The sequence below is a fragment of the Phaethon lepturus genome, unplaced genomic scaffold, assembly GCF_000687285.1.
Source record: "Phaethon lepturus isolate BGI_N335 unplaced genomic scaffold, ASM68728v1 scaffold15071, whole genome shotgun sequence".
Taxonomy (NCBI): Eukaryota; Metazoa; Chordata; class Aves; order Phaethontiformes; family Phaethontidae; genus Phaethon; species Phaethon lepturus.
In genome coordinates this window covers 3,637-27,821 of record NW_010519975.1, presented here as the reverse complement: position 1 = coordinate 27,821, position 24,185 = coordinate 3,637, and the positions used below count along the sequence as shown (strand labels likewise).

Genomic DNA, 24,185 nt, shown 5'->3' with positions numbered 1-24,185 from the left:
GTTTCGTCACTTTGACTCTGCCTATTCTCGCCCCTGTTCCACCGTGAGGGAGTGAGCGAGCGGCTGCGCGGGGCTTAGCTGCCGGCTAGGGCTAAACCACGACACATGTTACCTAGTGGTTTTATAACACAGAGGTTTTTTACATTAGCAATTAGGACAGTCTTGTATTCGCTTTACTCATAATCTAAGCCAAAGCAGAACTGCACACCATCAGATCACAGAACTACCTCACCTACACAACACAACAAATTGTAAATTGTGTGCCCAATTATAGATTCCTTGTCTTTATTGTGGATGCAAGTATAGACATTCTTGTATACATCAAATTTATTCTCCACAATTATCCTAATTAAATAAAATTGTCCATAAAGAACACTCATCATATTGTGAGTTTTTAGAGGACCAGAAAATGTTGAATAACAGTTAAAAAGAAAAACAACTGAAGACAAAAATTATTTTTGGTTTATAAAAAAAAATTATTTGAAATTGTCATTGCACCAATACAAATGGTCGCTAAAAATGTATCTTACACTTACCTACTGTTAGGGCATCAAATAATCGATGTATAGTGTCTATATCTTTGACAATCCCAGATTCCTGGATTCGCTTCACAAAGTCATCTAGTTGCATGTGTGTTTTCGGCAATTCAAAATTTTTTACATGGTCATCTATTTTCATAACTTCTCTTTGTTTTTCCATCACTCGACTTATCAGCTTCTTCAGCTCAGGTCTGCGGTCTGCTTGCGAACGCTCAGAAGGAGGCATGACTTCCACTATTTTCCTTACAAGATCAGTAGGGAAAATTCTTAAGTCTGTTTTATCTAGGTTCTGAAAGTCAGAAAGTGCATTTAGTAGTTTCCCTTGCATCAAGCTAATAAGTCCCCGGAGGTAGAAGTACCTCGCCAGCAACGCTGAGTTATCGGGTGGTGAGGTATTTATAGCTTTGCTGAGATGGTTGAAGAAGTCTGTATAGTAGGAGTGAACACACTGGGACATCAGAGGAAAGTGAATTTCTGGGATTTTGAATGTACTGACTGATTTGGAGGGCATTTTCACAGCTAAAAACAAACCAAGAAAAAGTACATTGTTTTCTATAAGCAGTGAGTAAAAGTCAGAGTATCTTCACAACCAGCCATACAACAAACAACAAAAAGAATCCCCATCACAGCAACAAGCAATTACAGCACACGAAATTCAAGTAAGATTACAGTTGTGCTAGGGACAAAAATATAGTTCTATGTTCAACGTCCTTATTATCAGAATATTCCCGAATCTGATAATATCAATTCTGGTAAAGACAAAAAAAGAAAAAAAGAAATAAAACAAAACCAAAACCATCCAGTTCCTATAGGACTCACTTTGTTAAACAGTGATAAGCCTAAGCCTATGTTTAAAGGCAGTGGAGACCTGGACATAAGGTGGGTGAGGACGGAACATGGTTACTAACTCGGGAAGCACTTCTGCAATATCAATCCTATTGTGACCAATCAGTCTTTTGTGGTACAGCAAAATTTACAGCAGGCTACAGATGTATTTAACATGCGAGGAGAAGCACAGATGGGCCTCAGCTCAAAATGATCTAGCTCACTGTTTCTTTCCAGGATCTGACACTGTTTCTGTGTAAATTATTCAATGACACCACCCATAAAGACAACAGAAAAGACACCGTATCTGTTCAACACATTCTTCCCTTACCAACACCTGTTTCTATTCTTCGAAGTGAGGAATTTCTAGTAGGGCCCTCTGGTAGCTTGATATCTTGCAGATTAGGCATACTGATTACCATACGCCTACTGATCATGTACTGTGGATTAAATCGTTTAGAAGCCATTTTCTCCATAGTCAGTCTTCTCGGGGTATGAAACATCAAGTTTAATCTGAGAAAAAAAAAAATATAACTAGTTTTAAAATTCAGTATACATACACACACACACTAAATTACTACTTGATTTTATTTTTTTCTGTATAATAGTATTAAATTGCAATTACAGTACCAATTTACAATTTCAACAGCCATGGCTGGACATGTTTGTATCACGCTTTTACAGTAATCTTAATAAAATGGCCTGTCAATTAGTCATAATCTTATTCATAGATGATCTGATCTCATACCAATAGAGTCAAATGGGCTTTTATCACTGATACCAACAGAAGACTCAAAACCAGAATAAGGAATGAGAAAACTTTACCTATCCTCTTCAGACTGGGTACTCAACTCAAGTCGAGCGAAAGCATCCATCTTTCTGTTCAGACGAGCTTTAAGAAAAGAGTGAAACATGTAGGTCTCTAAAACCTGTGAGACACAAACTGGTTAACTGTGGATCATTTACAAACTACATTTTTATTAGCGTATTTTCCTCATTTTTATTACCATTACATATGCAAGGCTGAGAACTTCCAATTTAGCAATCACAAAACCAAAAACATTTGAAAGCTTTAACAACAGAAAACTAACTCAGCTTCCATTCACCTTCTGCACCTTCATGATATTTGCTTAGTGGCAAAGAGTAGCCTTGGAGCACCCTCCAAAAGATGAAACCAAACAAAAAGGAGAAATACTGAGGAAAACAAGAGTTTTAGCTACTGAAGTTTAACAGTGTATTTTCTGCCTCTAACTAAATGCTGATAACATTGTCTATGGTTTGGAATATGAAGTTTGTGGCACTCTAACATTATGTCATCAAACTGAAAGGATAAGTGAGTCATCTTTTCTCCTGGTAACCCCCAAAATTGTTCCCTGCTCAGGTAATTATGGTGTGTGTCATTCAGAAATAGTTTCTAAAAGGTCAAATTGCTACTTTTAGGATAGAAGACAACATAAAAAAAATGCCAAGTGTGAATTAAAAAAAAAGTGGAAAGCTACCATCTCCCACCATTGCAAATTAAAACAAGATGAAACCTGGGATTTGAGGCAATACAACATGTGTACTACACAAATGTTAGTTCTAGCTAGTTCTAGGGCTCCTAGTATTGTTTGAAATAAACAAATCGGAAAACTAATTTGTTCAGAAAAATCAAATGCAAACTTCATCAGGAGACAATATTGTTATAACTAGGAATCCTGTCTTCACGTTTATACAGCCTCCAGCCTTTACAAACTTACTAACAGAAGGACAGTTGTGTCTTTGAATGTAACTATGAAAAATTACTTTGATTAATGACATATCCCAGAGGTTTGCCTAAAGTACCCTTGTTGGTCTTCCAACTTACCACTGGGGGGGGATGGGACACGACACCACTACTCCCCCCAAGAAACCCCCTCATTGATCAGTGTATTTCTATGATGTTTTTAGAAAGCAAATGGGAAAGATTAATGAGTAATCCAGGTATTCTGAAGTTAATGGAAACATTCCACCAATACGTTATTCATATTCAAGATGCTTCTCATCCATCCATTTGCAATGCATCCTGTAAAATGGTATCTAAATAAGCATTAAGATTTCTGCTTTTAAGTGTTTCTCCAGTAGATGGCATATTTTGTTGGCAACTGTTTGCACAGGAGATGACAAGCTGCAGGAACGGAAAGAGTCCTTTCTAATGGTTTTTGGAGTTCTCGTAATATAATTCTAGCTACCACTAGTAACTATTCCATATTGTGTTTTCTTCTAAGATTTACTTGAAAGCAAATCTGCCACTATCTTAGTTGGTATTTAAGTGAGTAACCTGTTCAAAGCTTAAACGTGCACATATGAATTTTAAATTTCAGTTCATAAAATTGCCACCATTTCATTTATATCATTAGAAACTGCTACTGAAAATATTTTAATTATTTCTGTTCATTTGAAATCTTGGTCAGAACATTTCCAATTAATTTCTCTCCTGATGATGTATTAACAGGTTCTTTTTAATTTTTCCTTTGTTTTTATGAATGTTTGCTACTGTTGCAAGGTTTATCCAACAAAATTATTTCCTATTTAGGATTCATCAGTTTATTATCTTTGAATTGCCAGACATTCCACCAAGTTTGGCAACCATGGCTGAAGTTACATGAGATATTTTTCTGATCATTTCCTTCACACACTGACATCTCCTTTAAATGGATGTTCAGAAACTTTTCTTATCATATGTTTGAAGTAGGAAACAAAACAGGAAACAAAAAAGGTGTTATCAACCACAGCCTGTTGATGTTAATGAAGAGACCTTTTTGCCAGGTGTAAAACAGTTATTCCAGAGAGCCAACTGCCAAATTCTAGCAGCAAAGGAATCCTCTGTAACTTTCATATGCACCCATGGAACATAATTAAAAGCAAATGTAAAATGAGAGATGCACTTTCTTTAGATTCCTTGTTAAACCTTTGCTTTGACCCACAGGTTTGTTAAACAAGCTATACACCAAAAAAAAATGAAGACAAAACTCAGTATTTTATTTTTGCAAAGGTTAAATAACAGCCCGTCTTAGAGTTGGTTAGAATAAGAAGCTACTTAATAAAGTGTCTGTTAACAAACTATGTAAATTGCATCAAAGGATGCAAGAAGCTGAGAACTGGCATCCCTTCAGAAATTAGGTATTGACCATAAACACTCCCAGTTTAGGGTGATAGTATCCCAAACAGTTATTTAACTAAGGTAAACTTTTTATTTGGTTAATAATCATGACATTTTAAAAAAATCCCAAGAGTTTTTTACTTTGGATTTTGGCTTGCTGTGTCAGCACCAAATTCTCCTAGAACACTGCACGTGGCTCGACATAAACCCTTAAAACGTATAAATTCTGTTCCTCACATACACTACAGTTTAGTTTAATTCTTTGAAGGCAAATATTAATTTAATCATGTGCAAACAGTTTTATGTAAAGCAACAGTATCAACTGGAAGGATGAAATTCTCCACCTTCCCATTTCTGGGCAAAGTACCCTAACACTGCAAGACACTCTTGCAGGAACCTGCATACTCTTAGTCTCCCTCCTTCTCTCCCTGCTCCTCTCCTTCTGTTCTCCAACCTTTGATGGTCAGTGACAATCCTACACCAAAGGCATGGAGAACTGCTCTAAATCCTACAGCCTAGTGACCAAGACACTCTCCTTTTAATGAGGAAATTAAACCCACCCCGTTCCCTTCGGATATAAAAAGCCATTACCTAAAAGGCAGACTCACACACACACAGAGGGCAACAGACCTGCATCCTTCATAAAAACTTGGTTCACTGTATACACTGGGTGAAAACTGAGTCATTTTGGAGCTTCAGCAGATCAACCTTACACTAACAGAAGGACCATGCTGATCAGGGCAGGTGCAACAGGGACTTGGGGCTTGCATGGAAACCTTCAGGGTTTCAAACTCTGCTAACTAGCTAATAAGCTCAGTTAGCAGGAGGGCTAAAAAAAAAAAAACCCACAAAAAAACAAAAAAACAAAACACACCACAAACAAGTGGGGGTTTCAGGGTGACCTTTAGCCTCCAGCACTATTGGGCCTGGCCCGAGGCTACATACTATTTGAGTATGACTTCATGGGCTTCACCAGCACATAAAAGTAAGTTACAGTTATTCTACCTGGTAAAGCACATCACCTAAATCAACCTATGTCCTGTACGCCCTGTCACACGGCAGGCCCCTAAGGACACCAGTGCCACCACTCATGTGCTCAGAGTCATCAGCATGCATTGTGGGAAATGGGCTCATGGCCATCATCAATTCCGTGCCCTGTTGCTCAGGCTGCAGATAAAGCAGGTACTTCGACTTGTGTCATTTATCTCCCTTCTGCTGTGCTCACAGGCTTGCTGAAAGCTCACGTCTATGTATGGGCTTCGGTCACAGAATCATTAAGGTGGGAAAAGACCTTTAAGATCATCAAGTCCAACCATTGACCCAACACCACCATGCCCACTACACCACGTCCTGAAGCGCCACATCTACATGTTTTCTGAACACCGCCAGTGATGGTGACTCCACCACCTCCTTGGGCAGCCTGTTCCACTGTTTGACCACTCTCTCAGTAAAGCAATTTTTCCTAATACCTAGTCTAAACCTCCCCTGGCGCAACTTGAGGCCGCTTCCTTCGTTCCATCACTAGTTACTTGGGAGAAGAGACCAAAACAGTCTGATTTGGTCCAAACAGTTTGGCTAGGTGCCTGTGCTCAAAATACAGTTTAGATGCAGCTTTACTGATTATCTGCCATAGGTTAATCTCACCCCCAAGGAGTTACAATTAATTTGCTCTGGAATTACATAGTACCTTGCTCTCCAAAATGCTGTCTACTATTTTGTCAGTTCATAGTAAATACATTTGGTAAAGCTTTCTGTGAAAGCTGGTGGTTCAACAACACCACACAGACCAAACTGTGACCATTCTATTAATATTTGGCATTAATCCTAAAAATACAGATTAATAACAGAGAATTACAACATATTTAACACTGAATTTACCTTTTTGTAAAATGGCTGGTCTCCGATTGCCCTTGTTTTCAGAAATTCTTCACTGTTAAACACTCTGTGTTCGTAATTTAGATGGTCTTTTACCTCCCTGGGGACAAAAATAAATAAATTGATAAATATGCTTGGAGATTTGTAAGCAAGTTGCACTTCTGCAGTAGCAGCAGCCCACTGGTACTACTAGAAATATGCTGCAGCATCAGAAGGCAACATAGAAATATGCTGCAGTATCAGAAGGCAAGCTCAGTTTTAATGAACAAGTCTGCATTACTGAATCACAGAAAAAGAATCCAAACTCCTTATAAGTAGTAAGACAGGCTACCTGCTGCCACTGCCATTTCAAACCAGCAAATGCACTTAAGATCTTGTCTGCAGGATCAATTTTAGTAAACCATGGAGGAAAACCTACATATTTAAGTCATGACTTAGGCTCCAACCCTGGAACCACATTTACATACACAGTGCCTGAATCATGTACAATCCATCTAGAGCACTAAAAAGACAAGTGTACTTATCCACATAGGGAATTTGAAAGATTTAATGGGACAGTGTGAGGTCAGATCACATTGCATCTGTAATATGCACATGAAATATTATAGATTACGTAATTTTTTGCTGCACTGTCAAACTCTGCTCATAAAGCCAGCAATAACTGGCAATTGTGTTAAACTAAAGAGACTGAACTATTGAATAAAAGAGAAAGCAAGATTAAAAAAAGATGCATATTTTAGTATACGTATGGTCACAGCAGGCAGCAGAGGCCATATATTATCAATAGTAACTTCTGTGTCCTAAAGGTGAGCCAGAACGCATTGTTTCAGGAGCAGAAAGTGGGATTTTTTCAGAAAAAAGCTGTTTTCTGAACTGAAGCCTATGAGCAAGAAATGGTAAGTTATTTAAGCTATATATGTGTAAGTGGCTAAAAGCAGGGCTCTTATTATTACATCTCATTTCATTTACTCATGCTGGGTATTGAGGAATAAGAAATTCCCATGAAAATACATGAATGAAGAAAATAAATTGGCGAGCTAAAATTTGAATGTAAGCACAAAAGGGGAATCTTGTATCCATGCAGAGAACTGACAGGTCTATACATCACTTTTATCACAATACATAATCTATACAAGGGATAAAAGCCCATTAACAGCTTATCAAGCCACATGGGTTCAGAAAAAAGATAGTTAGTAGAAGTACGTAGTTCTACATAATACTACATAATTTAGCATTGTTTTCTTTAAACGTGGAACCTTCACACACACAAAAATACTACAGTGCTTCACTGAAGACAGCAACAACTGGCAGCACAACTGCATCAGAGATTTACTTTCCTTCACTCCTGGACGCTGGTAGATACAGTGTTAGAAGATAGAAGAAACAAGGCTGAAAAAAGAACAAAGAAAGAAAGGTTGAAGGAAAAGAGAAAGAAAGCAAGAGAAGAATCAACCCCTTTGCAAAACATATTATCTCTTAGAGAACAAAGCATCTGCTCATTTTTTGTAACCAAGTGTTTAGTGCATTAGAGTTCAAGCTGTTCACAACAAAAATGCATTTCTCCTTATCTTTATCTGGAACATGTTGTTGCCAAACACTGAAATCCACCAAATCCCACAGTGGTAGCACATGAGGTTGTATGTGCATTTCAGTTTCCATATCCAGTTGGCTGTAAAGTCTGTCCTATCCTCCACATCCAGCAGCTATTGTCCTCCTGGAGGTCCCAGCCACTTGTATGGACACTCCCTCGGCTGACCCAACAAAAGCGAGCGCAGGTTAACAGAGGCCTGGTATTTGGACTATATAAATTAAGCCCACACCTTCCGACTGAAAGTGTTAGGGAGCATTCATGTAAGCAATTTGGCAGCTGATCCAAAGGGGAGCACAGTCTCCAGCCAGAGGCAGCAAGAAACAGCTGGGGATGTTTATCTGCACAGCTCTTTGCAGACCTCTGTCCATAGAATCAGATTCTTTAGAAATGCCAGGCAGGCAGTTTCATTTTTGTGGTCAAGTACGTTAGTATCTATGTAAAATGAAATGAAGCATACACAAACCAGACATCCATTTGCTGCACCTTTTCGTACAAATCACCTACCACACTTCCATTCCCTTCCCAAATACAAGCAAATAATAGCAGGATTTACAACTAGTAAGATAAAGCAACTGTGCGTAACAACACATTGCAATAGATTAAGAACAAGGAAAATTAGCATAGCTGGACCTTTTTCTACATTAAAAAAACAAACGAAACAAAACCTACTCCACATCACTATTAAAATGTCAGTCCAAACCACACCCAATACCCAGAATTTCTTGTGCCAGCACTCTGTCCTTGACCTTAAAAAGCTCCTCTCCCTCCTTCAGTCTCATGTGGTTGTGCTCTCCAGATAGCTCATCCATTCTCAGCATATATTCAGTTAGCCAAAACACGCCCAGGTGTCCTGAACTCCCGATCCTGCTTTCAGCTCTTCTACCCTGTCCCGGTTTGCCTTTATTTTCCTCTAGCAAGAGTGACCAAGACTGTGCCCAGTTACAAACTGATATCCCTACTGGGCCTTAAGTTTTTCCTAATTACGAAATATGAGGACTTCACTCCTCTTCCTGGAATCTTCACACAGAAGACATACAAATTCAAAATTAGTAGTATATTAGTACAGTTTTATCTAAGATGTCCTAGCAATGTATATGTACCCAAATACACTAATTATTGATATACCATAATTATTGATAGCCAACAGGCTAGGAGGTCCCACTTCTCATATTCCCTCACAAAACTTAGAGATTTACATAAAGAGATTTACAAAATATCTATAAAGTAAGACAAGAAAAAGAGTATTTTCAGTGACAGTGGAAGTGTCTTAACCATTACCATATGCTCTTATAATAAAAAATACTATATCCACTCACCTGAAGATATTAACAATTAACTGCAAAGTCATTTGCTGAACTTCTGTATTCAGTTTCTGTTGCCAAGCCCTTCTACGCATTTGGAGTTCACCAAGATCCGTGCTGGCTCGGAGATGGCAGAGCTCTAGATCATAATGCAGCTGAAGACTCTCCACTCTACACAGACAAGAAAATTATCAAGTTACATCCTAACACCGACAATTTTTTTCATACCTTTTAAAGAAAAGGTCACTTAGGCCTCACCCATCTTACAGCTAGATAAAGTGCAAGACTGATTTGCAAGTATTGACAAGCGAACAAGATTCCTGGAAGTCCTACTAAGACATGTAACTCACTGTACACTCACAGTAAAGCTCAGAGAATAATCCACATCAGTACTAAAAAAGAAACAAGCATTACAGGTGTTGCAAAATAATATAGTTATGACTATGACTGCTTGAAATTAGCTGTATATTAATTAACTGAAATTTTCAATTTGCCCTTATCAAAACAGGTGTTTTTATATTAATGAAATAATATAATAACAAATAATACAGAAGAAGAAAACTTTGAAAGAGGGCCAAGCATGACTTACGCACTACAAGAAACACAACTTCACCATCTTTTCACCTTTTTATGAAAGTTTCTGCTGCTTGTGCTGGAACATCTGGAATTTCAGGCTCCTCTTCAGCCATTTTTGAATGTGTGATATCTCCATTATCAATATCAATTAGAATTAAGTCTTCAGTTTCCTTTTAACGAAAGAAAATAGAATGACTGTAAATATACTTATATTGTACAGACATTTACTACTTCTTTATATAGTCGTCAGGCAATGAATTATTTCAGCAAGAAGATAAACTAGAAAACAATTGACTTCTTTTTGACTCCTAACTAGAAGATTGCACAGATAACTAAACACTTACTTTCAATAACTGTCATTAAATTAATAGATATTAATCTCTGCACACAAACATTTGGTAACCCAATATGCTCTTCATACAGTATTAAATTAATATTTAATTCTGAATAATATTCAAGCTTATCCTTGAAAACATATACATACGAAGAGATGTACAAAACCATATATATCTGTAAGCTACGAAGCTCCCTAAGAGTTTATTTACAACTCTTACTCCTGTACTTACCCTGTGAGGTGACTGGGAGTGGAAGCATTTATGTATTAGAGTCTCTAACACAGAAACACACGGTAACAGACAAACATGCTGATCCATCAGTTTGCAATTTTAATAAACTTAAAGATCAGACTGAAATACAGTATGTGTAAACAAACATAAAATCTTTCATATTATATAAAAGAAAAGTGTGGTTTGTAAGCTGTACTTCCAATAGTGTCATCATCTTACTGCTAAGTAAAAAAAAAAATATTTCATCTTAATTTAATTCTTCACTCACGTTGGACTTGACTAGATGGACCAGTTTCACTTTGTCTTATAATTAGATGGGTTAATCCAATATAAACTTACACAATTTTTCTATGTTTGGTTTTGAACACTCACTGAAAACTTATGCAACACCCTCAAAAAAGTATATTCACATTAGCCCTGCCCTATGAAGCTGAGTTTTTCTTAAATCTTTTTGGGTATCCAAGATGAATGTTACCAATTGAGAGAGGCTTAGTTAAATAAGATTCTGAAAAAAAGACAACCAAAAAACCCCTCAGAAAAATTGTGAGATTACACTCTTTACATTGCTTTTTCTTTCTTATTTTATTAAATACTTAACTCCACCATGGGGAACAGCAGCATCATTAGAGTATTTTCAAATGCATGCTCAATTCTTAACCAGATGCCTGGAAAAGGCTCCTAATTCATCTCACACAGCTCTGAGCAAAAAAATAACCTCACCAATCTGAAGGGAAAGTATTTATACGATACAAATTATACACAAGTAGAATTTTTCCCCAAGTGAAACGTGAACTCACAAAGATCATATTATCCTGCGAAGAAAAGAAAGGTAAGGGATACAACAATAAGCTTTTTCCAACAAGCCAGTGGTCGCATCAGTATGGTTCCATTACTTTTAATTTCTTCATTTCTCACACACCTAAATAACAAAAGCGAGTTTCTAGATACATCTGAAAGAAACACAGTGACAAATGCGTCAAAAGTGAACAGCAAGAGTGGTAATAGCCTAAAAAACATACCCTGCTAACTTCTTCAAAATGATCAATATGACATCCCATAAGAAAAGATGTTGGAGCCATTACAAAATCCAGCATCTGACGAGACAGAATAGGCACAAAAGTGTGTTGCCACTGAAGAGGATGAAGGTACAACATAAAGCATTCAGCAACGAGTGTCAGCAGAGACCAATCAGAAGAGAAGAAAACTATTCTCTGCTCAGTCAAAATACAGGTCATAATCTGGAAAAAAACAAAGTGTTAAATGTTTACAAAGAGTTATATCCAGAACATACTAGATATGCACAAATACTTCATCTGCTTGCAAAACTCAGCATCACAGGTCTGTTTTCTAACAGCTACCTTATGTATTTCTAAATTGAAATAATGTCCACTCAAGGATTCTTACAAAACTAAGAAGAGACGAAAACAGAAAAGGAGAGAAAATTCACATGACAGTGGAAGTCAGTGAGAGTTTTGCCACCAACACCAATGAGGCTAGGACTCAAGTGGAATTAGAGAGAAGACCTGTCACCTTTCTTTCACAGTGTTAGACCATAACATGCTGTAAAAAGTACCCAGGTGAAGGATATAAGCAAACCTGTCTTTGATGGTGAACACAAAGACCATCTAGGTCTTAGACATCTCAGCCAAACATCTATTCCAGATGGTAACTAGTCACGTTCCTTATAGTGCCACTGAAGAACAGAGCTTTCTGCATTGCCCTGTGGAAGCAATCTGGAGATGTCCACCCTTTTCCACTGATAGGACCCAATGGCATCGAAGCACCAAACTCAAATGCCTCAGGTTAGGTCGGATGAATTCAAGCCAGGAAAACTAATGCCCTATGTGGGACATCCCACAGAGGTGCTAACACATAAAACTCCATGCTCATGATGCACCAGTTGGAGAGGATCATTTAGGATTTGAGATAGCTTTATTCATAATGCGCACATGTGGGCAGAAGCCCATCTGGGTGGAAGAATGGTCATATCCAAAGACATAAGCCAGTACTGCCTACTCTCCCAACTGAGGTGGTTTATAATCATCCCTGGAAAGAGGCCTCCAACCTGCTCTTTATAGAGGAAGCAGCACCAGTAATACTGATGACCTTGAGCAACCTAATTTAACTTCACAGGTGGCCTTTGAGCAGGGAATTGGATCAGGAAACCCAGAAAGGACACTGCAAAACAAAATTATTGTACGATTCTATGAAGCACTGAAAAATTTCTGTGCAAATACCTTTTTGTATTTTCTTGTTTCTACACCATTTACACTTTATTTTATATGTTACCAATCCACCTAACAGGGCCCTTTCTTACACATGAAAAAGATTCTTATGAATCTTGTAAAAATATGTGTGTAATGAGAATTCAAAATAAAATCTGTCAATCAGGTTGGGTCCAGAGGAGGCCACAAAAATGATCAGAGGGATGGAACAACTCTCCTGTGAGGACAGGCTGAGAGCGCTGGGGTCGCTCAGCCTGAAGAGAAGGCTCCAGGGACTCCTTACTGCAGCTTTCCAGTACTTAAAGGGGGCTTAGAAGAAAGACGGTGACAAACTTTTTAGCAGGGCCTGTTGCAACAGTACAAGGAGTAATGGTTTTAAACTAAAAGAGAAGAGATTCACAGTGAGGGTGGTGAAGCACTGGCACAGGTTGCCCAGAGAGGTGGCAGATGCCCCATCCCTGGCAACACTGCAGGTCAGGTTGGACGGGGCTCTGAGCAACCCGATCTAGTCCAACATGTCCCTGCTCATGGCAGGAGGTTGGACTAGGGACTTCCAACCCAAACTATTCCATGATTCTTTGATTTTAAAATGCACTTGTAAGAAATTTAGCACCTATTGCTAAACAACAGGAGAAAGAAATCCAGTATGACTTAATCTAATCTGGTTTATAAATAAGACAGTATCTTAATAAGTAGTATATTTTATTGTGCCATATCATTAACATGGAGAACTAACAATGTTCTGAATTCCTGGGTTTATAACATTTTTTGGGTAACTAAACATCTTGAATTTTTTTTAAAACCACAAATTACCAGTACTGTCAAACTCTAATACATTTTAAAGTATCAGTTAGTTATACCTGCAGCACCTGTTCTGGCTTGAAACACAGCAACGGAAGATGAAGATCCAAGTCAATAATTGGACTGTCTGGATCCTCTCGTGAAGGAATTATTATTTGAAGTGGTTTCATATTAAATACCTGTAATAACAGATGTTTTCCATTTACTTCTTAATGAAAATGTTCCCACAACACATTTCATTCAGGATTTTAGTTCCAACTACAAAATATTAACATTAATTGAGAGCAAGAAAACAGGTATTTGCATACTGCAGGAAACTGAAATAGAAGGAGAGGGAAATATTAAAAGACATAGTAACTAGCTTGAAATATTAACATGGACTTTATCTCCTTTCATTCTCATAGGTTGTTTAGCCAATAAAACTTAAAAAAATATATTCTTTTAATAGAATTAAACTTGCTTTGTTATAAGCATAACAAAATAATGGAGTTTATATTTATAGATATAATTGGGAAATCAAAAAGTATTGGTAAAATTCATAGTGAAATAGAAAAAAATATGAACAAAAGGACCCAGTATAGGTGTTCACGTTAAGAAGATGGAACAAGCGAAAACAAATGAGATCTTTCAGTGTTTCAAATACTCCAGCTCAAATCTCTGGGGCCAGATCCTGCACATGCTGCATATTTCAACTCTTAGCAGTTGTTTTAGCCAACCAGTCAGACAATTTTCCAGCTATGCTATTTTTTCCTCCATTCCTAACCCCTAGGAAAGCAGCTAAGGAGAAGTCCAGGGCTGAAGCACTGCTTCCCTAAGAAGCCATTTCAGTAGACAAAAGAGTGTGTGCTGAAATCATTGACTCAGCTAACATATAGCTTGACTTGGGAAGGGTTATAAAAAAAAATACAGCCCATACATCTCAGCTTCTACAATGAATACAACTGTTTATGCGAGTTTCTCCTCTCAGCTAGGTCCTATCCAGGCAGCAGCCAATCCAGAACATTCAACCCACTACACACTGTTCTGCTTCCCCAGTCATTCAGACACAAGAAAAGAACAAGTCCAGAGCTGTATGTGTTGTTCCAGCAACTGATTTCCTTGGCCTCTTTTCTCTCACAGGGACTGCACTGCTTCTCAGTCACACAGCTGCACATCCACCCATCACACAACCGTGATGACAGCAATGAACATTCACATCAGGCAGCACGTCTTGATACCAGACACAAGATAGGGAACATTGTGGTTGAGTGATAGTTACACGACTGACTGGAGTTTATCCATGTGTATTCCATGAGATGGCAATGGTATGCTGTTCAGGTGAAAGGTAAGCTTCCACTCCTACAGACCAGTTACAGACTGAAGCTTCCAACTGCGTGTAGTAGAGATTATGTGTGCTGATCCCTAGAAACCAAAAGCTATATTATGCTGTCCCCAGACCTACCCAGGCATCATCTTGGACAGTAACTAGTTGGCACAAGCCAAATCCTTCCCAGAAGGGTATTAAAAATTCAACAGCATGACCAACTGGCATTCCAGTGCTCAAGCTTGCACCCTGGTCACCCTGTTGTTTTATATACTAATAATGCATAGCCTCATTTTCAAAGCACAGATATTGAGATCAGTTTTATATCTGCAAGTAAAGTCTCTGACCTGACAATGAATAATGTCCCCCAATCTACAGAAAACAACATCTTAGTGCTTTATAACACATAATGTTAACGTAATTATGAAATTCAGCATCAGTAATTACCAAGTGGAGTGGTCCTGGTGGCGGGCTGGGTATTAAAAATAATTTTGCTGCAAACTCCTTTACGTGCTCCTCAACATCTAAATCCTTGAAAGGTCGCAGTTGCACTAGTAAGCTGAAATTCAATTACAGAAAATTATTCATAAATAGTAACATGCAAACAGAAAAAAAAAAAGCCTTTTTGATGATAACTTAGAACTAAAAAAAATAAAATATTAGAAGCAATAAAGCTATTATTCCCAGTAAAATAATTTACAATTTATTAGATACTTTAGCAGCTCCATTTAATTTTAATGATGATGCTGTGTCAGAAGCAGGTTTTTTTACTTCCATGCATAACATACTACTGTGTCATATTTATTCAAGGATGCAGATGGTGCACTGGGTCTCACGATGGCAAAGAAAACCTACAGGTGAGACGCAGCTAAAGGAAGCGCCTTACAGAGATTGCTGCAACACAGTGCCATGGTGTTTCTTCCCCCCCAAGCATCAGTGTGCTGGTTTTGGCTGGAATAGAGTTACATTTTTTTCCTAGTAGCCAGTATGGGGCTGTGTTTTGGATTTGTGCTGAAAACAGTGTTGATAAGACAGGGATGTTTTCGTTATTGCTGAGCAGTGCTTACACCGAGTCAGGGCCTTTTCTGCTCCTCACACCACCCCACCAGCGAGGAGGCTGGGGGTGCACAAGAAGCTGGGAGGGGAGACAGCTGGGACAGCTGATCCCAACTGACCAAAGGGATATTCCATACCATATGACATCATGATCAGCATGTAAAGCTGGGGGAAGAAGAAGGAAGAAGGGGGAGAAGTTCAGAGTGATGGTGTTTGTCTTCCCAAGGAACTGTTCCGCCTGATGGAGCCCTGCTTCCCTGGAGATGGCTGAACACCTGCCTGCCCATGGGAAGCGGTGAATGAATTCCTTGTTTTGCTTTGCTTGCACGCGCAGCTTTTGCTTTCCCCATTAAACTGTCTTTATCTCAACACCCAAGTTTTCTCACATTTTACTCTTCCAATTCGCTCCCCAATCCCACCGGGGGGAGTGAGCGAGCAGCTGCGTGGTGCTTAGTTGCCGGCTGGGCTGGGGTCAAACCACTACAATAAGACATCAGCTCTGGGATAGAAAACAGGATCAGAGGAAAAGAGAGGTTGTAGACATTGGCTTAATGGCAGAGGAATGTGGAACAAGAGCCAGACCTAGGCCTGCATGAACACTGCTCTTTGCTATTGTTCCTGCCCCTACGAAAAACAAATACAGTTGTGTAAACGTATGAAATGTTTCTAGTTTAGAACTGTATTAACCTAGCTGGGGCAAAGCCACAAATGTCATGCAGTTTATATTACATGCCAGATCAATTCATGAACACTTAAACATAAACGCTATTAAGACTGCAAAATGTTAAGTCCAACAGCATTTCTGAAATGTAACAATTAAGAAGTTAGGTATTTGTAGTCAGAAAGTGCATTTTGTTCAGTGTAAGATTCATGTGCGTGTTTATGGAAAAAAAAAAAAGACCCTAAACCTTTACAAAATCAGAAATGTAAGCCTGCAAATCTATATATACAGAAACTAGGAATTTTAATATGGTTATATTCTCCCTTGAGGTTTTATTTCAGTTTGCAGTTTTACTGGTTTCCCCGCAGACTACTACTTGCTCTTCACGAAGAAAGTGGTCTAGAAAGCAACTGAGTAGGTCAAGAGATATATTAGAATCCAGGACATCGCATGTGTGTATGGCATTTAGATTCCTGAATAAAAATATTGTCATATATTACTGAGCTTTGGATTGGATGAGACATTTAAGTTTACTAAATTCACATTTGGAAACTGTTCTGGGCTGAGTACTAGGCTGTTACACATATCCCAGAAAAATCCATCAGTTATTTTGGGACACAGGGGAGGCAGAGGGAGGAGAATTTAAGAATTATCAAAGAAAATCAGACAGCGGAGTCACCAATTTAAACAAATAAGCTGTCACACTTAGTAATGCCTTAGATGTGGCCTTACAGCATAGGTAGACCTGTGCTTTTTTTTTTTTTTTTTTTTTTTTGAGAAAAAAAAGCACACGTCAACACATCCAGTAAATGTTACAACAGAAACCACCTGACCTCGATGGTGAAAAGGCAGCAGATGTACAGAAAGGATGCAAGAGCTCCCTAATCAGTACACTGTGCCCATTAATGCAATGTAATAGCAGCTGACAGCTCTGCACTGCAAATCTCTGCTGGAATAAATGAAGTAACCTCTGAAACATTAAAGCAGAAAGCTAAGGAGTTTATGAACCTTCCATTACCTCTATTAACTGTCCACAAACAGATGTTTCAGAAAGCAAGAACATCGAAGAATAGGTCCTTTGTACTGCCTCAACGCTGTGAGCTATTTGCACTCTTCCACCTCTTCTCAAGGCAACTGAAAGGGCTAACACATAGGTTGGAAGATTTACTGTTTGAATGGAGCCTATTCACGCATCCAAGACGGAAGTTCATCCAAAAGGAAATTACTGCCAGGAATTTTTCACTTTTCATGTAGCGTAACAGATTGAGGTAAAACTACCTGTGCAAAGTGCCAAAACCTCTCAATTTAAATCTGAAACTTCTCAAATAACTATGAGAATAACCCAACAGCCGCAATGTTGCGAAACAGTCTAGATGCACATCTGCTTGTTTTGGAGAGAGGCAGCCATACTCCAGTCACATTGTTCTGGATTTGGAAGCACTGTATACTAGTAACATGTGAATTAGTTGTAAAATTAATTACACAGAATATGAATTAATTACACAGAATATTACCTTTGTTACTATGATGAAAGTTTGCAAGTTCCCCTTCAGTTCAAAGAACCTACATGCATTTATAGTTTAAGGTTGCCTTTGTATCTCAGTTTGGTCTCAAGTTTTCAGTTGTGATTTCTACTATACCACTTGAAAAAGTTTAGGAACCTGGGTTTTCTCTGGGAATGCTTATGACAAAATAACTTTGAGGACTTTTCTGAATGAAAACAAGTACCACCCCCCTTTAAGCAGTCCTGTGCAATGCAGGTGCTGGAGAAAGTAAGCTACGCACAGCAGAATTCTGGACGAAAATGAAATCTTTTGCTGCAAAAAGGTCCTGAATGGAAGCAGAACCCCTTTAGTTGCTACTTCAACATCAGGCCTTCGTCAGCAATAGCAAATAGTATTTTTCCACTAGTTCTCACAAGGAAAGGGCTACACACTAGAAATAGGTGGTTTGAGATCCACCAGCAAGTGGACCTGGTTTTCAAATCCCCACACTCAAGGAATGATGAATCAGTTGAAGCATCCTGCAAAATACCACTGAAGCATACCAAGGACACAAGCGCACTATTGAACATGTTATTATTTGTTAAGTATATGAGGCAGTGCTACTTGAGTACATTTGGTCAACAAAAACATTTAATTAGATTTTCAATCCACTGACCACCTGATTACAGCTAAGGCATGTAATGAAAATAACTCCCTTTCTTGTTGTCGTGGTTTTGGACAACCTTCGGACAAAGCTTCAGCAAGCTTTGTCACTTGCATTCCCCCTCTCCTGCCAGCTACACAGACTTGCATCTTGCATCTAGATGCAGCAGCAAAAAGGAGAGAGAAGAGCTGTGCAAGGGTCTGACAAACTCCCCTGTTAAACGACCAGGACAACACACAGCACTAACGCGGAAGGCTACTGTCCTGCTGACAACTCCTCCACAATTATATGCATATTTACAAATGACTTAAAGCTTAGACAGTAGGTTACTGATAAATTTGAACTCCCTTTAGAAATGAGTACAGACTCAGCTTAAAGGGAAAAGCGATCTAGAGTAGCTAGCGAGCTTCAACATTAATGCTTTAAACAGGTGCAAAAACCTACAATGTATGATCAAGGCAGAAATGTTTAATTATAATGTTTAAAATACCCCCCCTAGGGGCAGAAGCTTGCATCTCTAGAGAGTTAACTCCACCTGGTTCCTGTCTGCTCTAAACAAATACAAGGAACCTAAAAACATTTTTGTAACCTCTGGAATTTTCCGTGGTTTTCCTGAATATTTTCCCATCTCTCCCTTAGTGGGCGATTTAAAATTCCGTTTGCAAATTGACTGCTTCTTCCAGCTCAGAGATGTCTCACCTCAGAGAAGAGATTACTCATTTATGAATATTCTATATAAACCACTGATGAACACCATAACTGTAAAGCTGAATCTATACTATTTCCCAATCAGTAGAAAGCTAGTGTGTAGTGAGCCCTCAGACAGGCTGAGTTCACAGTATAAAAGAAGCATGAATCCTATTATAAAGACTGGATATACACAGTAAAGCCCCACAGCTCAGGTATATAGCTGTTAAGAGTTACATATGCAGATTAGCATTTACTTGAGATTTGAGACTATAAAAAGGCAGCAATGAATCAGCTCCCACAATACCACCAGCTGATGTAATTGAATGAAACATAAGGAGTGGAAAAAGTGATCAGGGCAGGAAAGGAGAAAGGGAAACTAACATTTCCTTTTTATTTTACTGATTATCTCTATTTCGCACTAACCTGTGAATACCTAGCTTCCATCATGTTGAAGTCGCTTGCCCACATTAAACCCCTTTACTAATGCTTTGAAAACAACCGAGCAGAGGTAGCATGAACAGCATCAGGGGTGTGTTTGCTCATGCTGAAGGGCTGCCAGAGCGACTCATTTCTGGTATCACAGCTTGGAGGCAACATCTGAACTGCCCAAGAGGAAAGCACTGCTTTTGTTCCTCCAGGGCTCTCCTCGTCTAAACCAGCGAACGCCAGTCAGTGCTCCAACCAGATCCAAGCCCACAGCACAGGGAAGAAAAGGCACAGGTGGCATGGAAATGAATGCTCAAGTCTTATCCTGGTATGGAGTCAGGTTAGGGGCTCATGATGCACCTCAGCTAGTACCCAGCAAGCATCCCCTTGCTTGCTCATCTGCTCAGCATACCGGCTGCCAGCCAGTTCAAGCCCTGACCTAACACCCTAACCTCTTTCAACTTACATAATGATTCAAAGAAATTCAAACTTAAGAAGTTTAAACTCAATAACATCAAAGTGTTATTAAGCAGACATTTTATTTCAATATAAGACGCAAAATCCTGCAAAACACCTGACCTCAAATTTGACTCTAGAAAGCTTGACTGGAATGTAGTGAAAAAACACTCTTCTACCTTTGGACTATAGGTCTGCAAGTGAAGATTACCCAGTAATGTCCAACATACAGAGGCAGGCTCCCTGATGCAAGGAGTTTTTAATCCACTTCAGAATAGAAGCACATGGATTTTACAAATTAACAATAATAGCAACGCACAACCTCAAAATAAGTTAAATTACTAAATAACAAGACAGAACCATGTTCATTTATCTTTTAACTCATATATACTGCATATTATTTGAGTGTTTCTAACCAGTGAAGCACTCTGTATCCTAAGATTCTCTCTCCTAGTTCTACAACAGACGAGTAACTACTGTAACCCCCTCAAGAGGTTTATTTCGTTAAAGTGCCATTAATTCCTTGTTAATACATATATACATGCTCCTATAACATTTATTTGGTGCATTATAAAGAGGATTTTGCACTTGCAAAGCAATTTTCACCAGTGTGGTAAAATTATAGTTAACCCTCTTCCAAAAAAACCCAAAATTTTTGAGAAATCTGTTCCTGGCAAATTAGTATCTTCTAGACTTAGCAAAAACCTCAAAGAAAATGAAGACAACATCATAACCGATTTCCTTGACGTTTAGAACTTGTAACGTGAATGTTAACCCAGACAGTAAGCACATTTCTTCCTTTCCTCTCCCACACATCTCACGCTACAGTAACTTAAAACTAATGCCTGTTTTAGCATTAGGCAGCTATCCTGACCACATCATGCAAATTCATGTATTAAAACCTGCACAGTTCTTTCCAGGAGAAACACACAGGATAGCAAGTCTTACCAAGACAGACAATCCTTGAGGGCATTAAAATATGGATATCTGGATATAACGCAAATAGCGAATGGTATGAAACACACTGGCATCTTCCCGGGCTGTGCAGATTCCCAATAGGCCTGTCCATTCGAGGAAATACAGCCATCCTGCAAGAAAACTACAGATTAATGTGTTTATGTTAAGAAAATATCAGACATAAATTAATGATTAAGAACCCTAGAAACAGGATAGCCAATTCCCTCTAAATTTCAAGGGGATTTGGATGCCTATCTCCCTTAAGCTCGTCAGAAAAATGTCAGTTTTTACAAGACTTAGACATGCATATTAAAAAGAATTTCAGTGAAAAAGACATTTAGAAAGAACACAGGGCACAATCTTCACCAAAAAAAGATGTCCAAGAGACAAAGTCTGCTCCTAAATACTCAAAACTCCTAACTGAAATCTGTAACAGTTTTTCCTAATGCAGTGATGTTGCACTGTACTTAACTTACAACGGCAATATAAAGTATGATTTGTTCTGTATTCCTACTAACATAAAAACATATCTGTCAACTAACTTCATAAATTAAACCTGACATTATTCTCAAAGTGCTTTGTTTCATTTTATATCCTTTAATATGCTTTAATAAAAGCATGAGTTAAATAACATACTTGCATAGGCTGGTAGTACTGTGCAACAACACCGTATGTTCTGTTACCACAGACATCTGTGAAGACCAGGAAATGAATGTGGTCCTCTTTTGATTCAGAAGTTATATGAAGTCCTCCTGCAACAAAGGCAGAAACCATTTTTTTAAACTACATATTTAACTACAGCTGCTTGAAAAGCAATTCATGACAAATACTGCACATTTCCACTTAATTTCAAGAGAAATATCTTATTTTAAAGGGATTAAAATGCACACATACAATCCATTTGATCTAAGGGTTGTTACAAAGGCTGTAAGCTGCACATTACTAAAGACGCAAAAATATTACATAATTTTTCTGCTTTTTACATAGCAAAATACAATAGATGGGTTTTGTTCACTTTTTTGTCCTTTCAAGATGTTTATAAGGTCTACAATAGTGACATGCATATTAAAATTTCTGCAATTAAACCTGGAAGAAACAGTCAGGTATATCTTAATACCAGTTGAAAAGTTAAAGAGCACTCCATCATTTTTGGGGGGAAAAAAATAAAATTAAAAGCGTGTGCATGTGTGCACTTCACTCAAACTAAGATTTACCAATAAGGGTTAAAGTGACTTTCAGCTTCCCTCTCCTGCAGGTATTGCAGCTACTACTGCTGATGGAATCGTTTCACACAGCCATACAGAGTAAGGGCACCTCATTCAAGTAACAGCTGCTTTCATCACTGACCTGCTCACAGACACATTTTTTTCTACTGTGAAATACAAAGAGATAGAGATGATCATGAAAAAAAAAATAATGGCTGTATTATGGGTCAATGAAAATATATGAAAACAGTTCTCACTAAGGAGTGTGAATCCTGCCGTACCTGGGAAGCATAGCTGCGGCAAACCGATAAGATCAATGTCCTTTGGAACTGTAACATCTTCAGTGTCAGATGCTTTCTGCTCCCCATTGATACTCTTGACATTTTCAATCTTTGGTCTCTCTTTCTTCTTTCGGAAAGACCGGCGTTTACTTTTATTCAAGTTATTACCACTTGTGTTAGTCACCTGAGTATCGTCTCTGCTGATAAATGGAGGCACAAATACAGAAAGAACTTCTGGATCAAGGGGAGGAAGATTTTTGGGTTTTCTCTGAGTACCCTACAAAAAAAACACAAAACAAAGCAAAAAATAACCACTAAGTTGACACTCATCCTGATAGAAACCTTTTTAGCCCTGTTTTGTCTCTACCCCTAAAACTGTGGGTTTAGAATACATTTTTTCTTCTTCCTAAATAATTAATTTTTCCTTCTAATTTCTTGCTTTACATATATACATATACATACAAGGGAAATAGTCTGGATATTTTCAGTAGGTAAAGAATCATTCTTCATCATTCAAAATGCATCATATGAATATTGTGCCTTTGGCATAAGAAAATTAGCAAATATCAAATACACTATTTCCTCCTTTGAAGTGTTAGGATATACTTAAGCTACACTTAAACATTGATAGTAAGAGAAACCAGGCAACAAATAAATGAAAACAAAGAAAAACAGCTGAACTCCCTAGATAAGTCTTTGTTCCAGTTTAGGAAAAGCTACATTTTTCCCCTACAGGGGAAAAAAAAAAAAAAATTAAAAAAAACCACACCACACGAACACACCACACCACACAAGCTTTCACAAGACAACTTTTCACTTCATAAGGCAATTAAACAACAATCACTGTTACAGTAAACATAATTTTAACACACTGTACAACATGAAGCCATGAAAATTTCTCTGTATACTTATGCCTAAGTGGAACAGGCATCCCAAAAGCATGCACAAAATTGTAACATTTTTTCGTAGGCACCTTTGTAAAGTACTACTGCACTGGAGGCCCTTGCTGCCACGCTATGAAAAAAACTGTGGAGATAGTTATGAGAAGAGGAGATTTCCTTGTACTTGGGAGCACTTTTTGTATTCTTGACCATATAGTGAGACAAATAGCTGCATTTTCAATTACTTCACTGCAATTTTAATTCTTCCTGCAAGGTCAAAAGAGCAAGTAAAAGCTTTGTTTAGTCAACGGATATTTGGAAACAGGAAAGGCAAGCCTCACTTCGACTAAAAAGCTGTTTCGTTTTCAACTTTTTGCTAACTGATTCAAATATAGATGAAGCATACATGCTGCTTTTACCTTTAGATGTGATGCAACAGTATTATTTGTATTTAAAATATTCCTTGAGAACCAGTGCTGGCCTCTCTCATTATTTCCCTACTTTTTAAAATAGCTACAACATACAACATTCTACTGCTTCACTGAAGCCAATCTTCCACCAGAACATCTCAGCTTATTTGCCCTAGTAGTCTTCCTGACATTTGAGTATCATAGAAAAAATTAGAAGGAATACTCACCTTCATGATATATTAGTTATTGTATCTTAAGCTCCACCATATTCTACAATAGGATACTTGAAAG

The 24,185-nt window shown here is 38.2% G+C and overlaps 1 protein-coding gene across 1 annotated transcript in view; it reads right to left on the bottom strand.

Moving 5' to 3' along the window:
- DENND3 (DENN/MADD domain containing 3) overlaps window positions 1-22,880 on the bottom strand; it is a gene marked incomplete at both ends in the record, with an annotated part of 28,293 nt that extends 5,413 nt beyond the window's left edge. Inside the window, 12 exons of the mRNA XM_010297237.1 lie at window positions 537-1,058; window positions 1,696-1,877; window positions 2,190-2,293; window positions 6,364-6,460; window positions 9,268-9,423; window positions 9,877-9,998; window positions 11,414-11,632; window positions 13,480-13,599; window positions 15,171-15,282; window positions 21,109-21,248; window positions 21,754-21,869; window positions 22,604-22,880. Coding sequence (XP_010295539.1) covers window positions 537-1,058; window positions 1,696-1,877; window positions 2,190-2,293; window positions 6,364-6,460; window positions 9,268-9,423; window positions 9,877-9,998; window positions 11,414-11,632; window positions 13,480-13,599; window positions 15,171-15,282; window positions 21,109-21,248; window positions 21,754-21,869; window positions 22,604-22,880 — 2,167 coding nt within the window. The remainder of the gene's footprint in view (window positions 1-536; window positions 1,059-1,695; window positions 1,878-2,189; window positions 2,294-6,363; window positions 6,461-9,267; window positions 9,424-9,876; window positions 9,999-11,413; window positions 11,633-13,479; window positions 13,600-15,170; window positions 15,283-21,108; window positions 21,249-21,753; window positions 21,870-22,603) is intronic.
- Window positions 22,881-24,185: the final 1,305 nt, after the last annotated feature.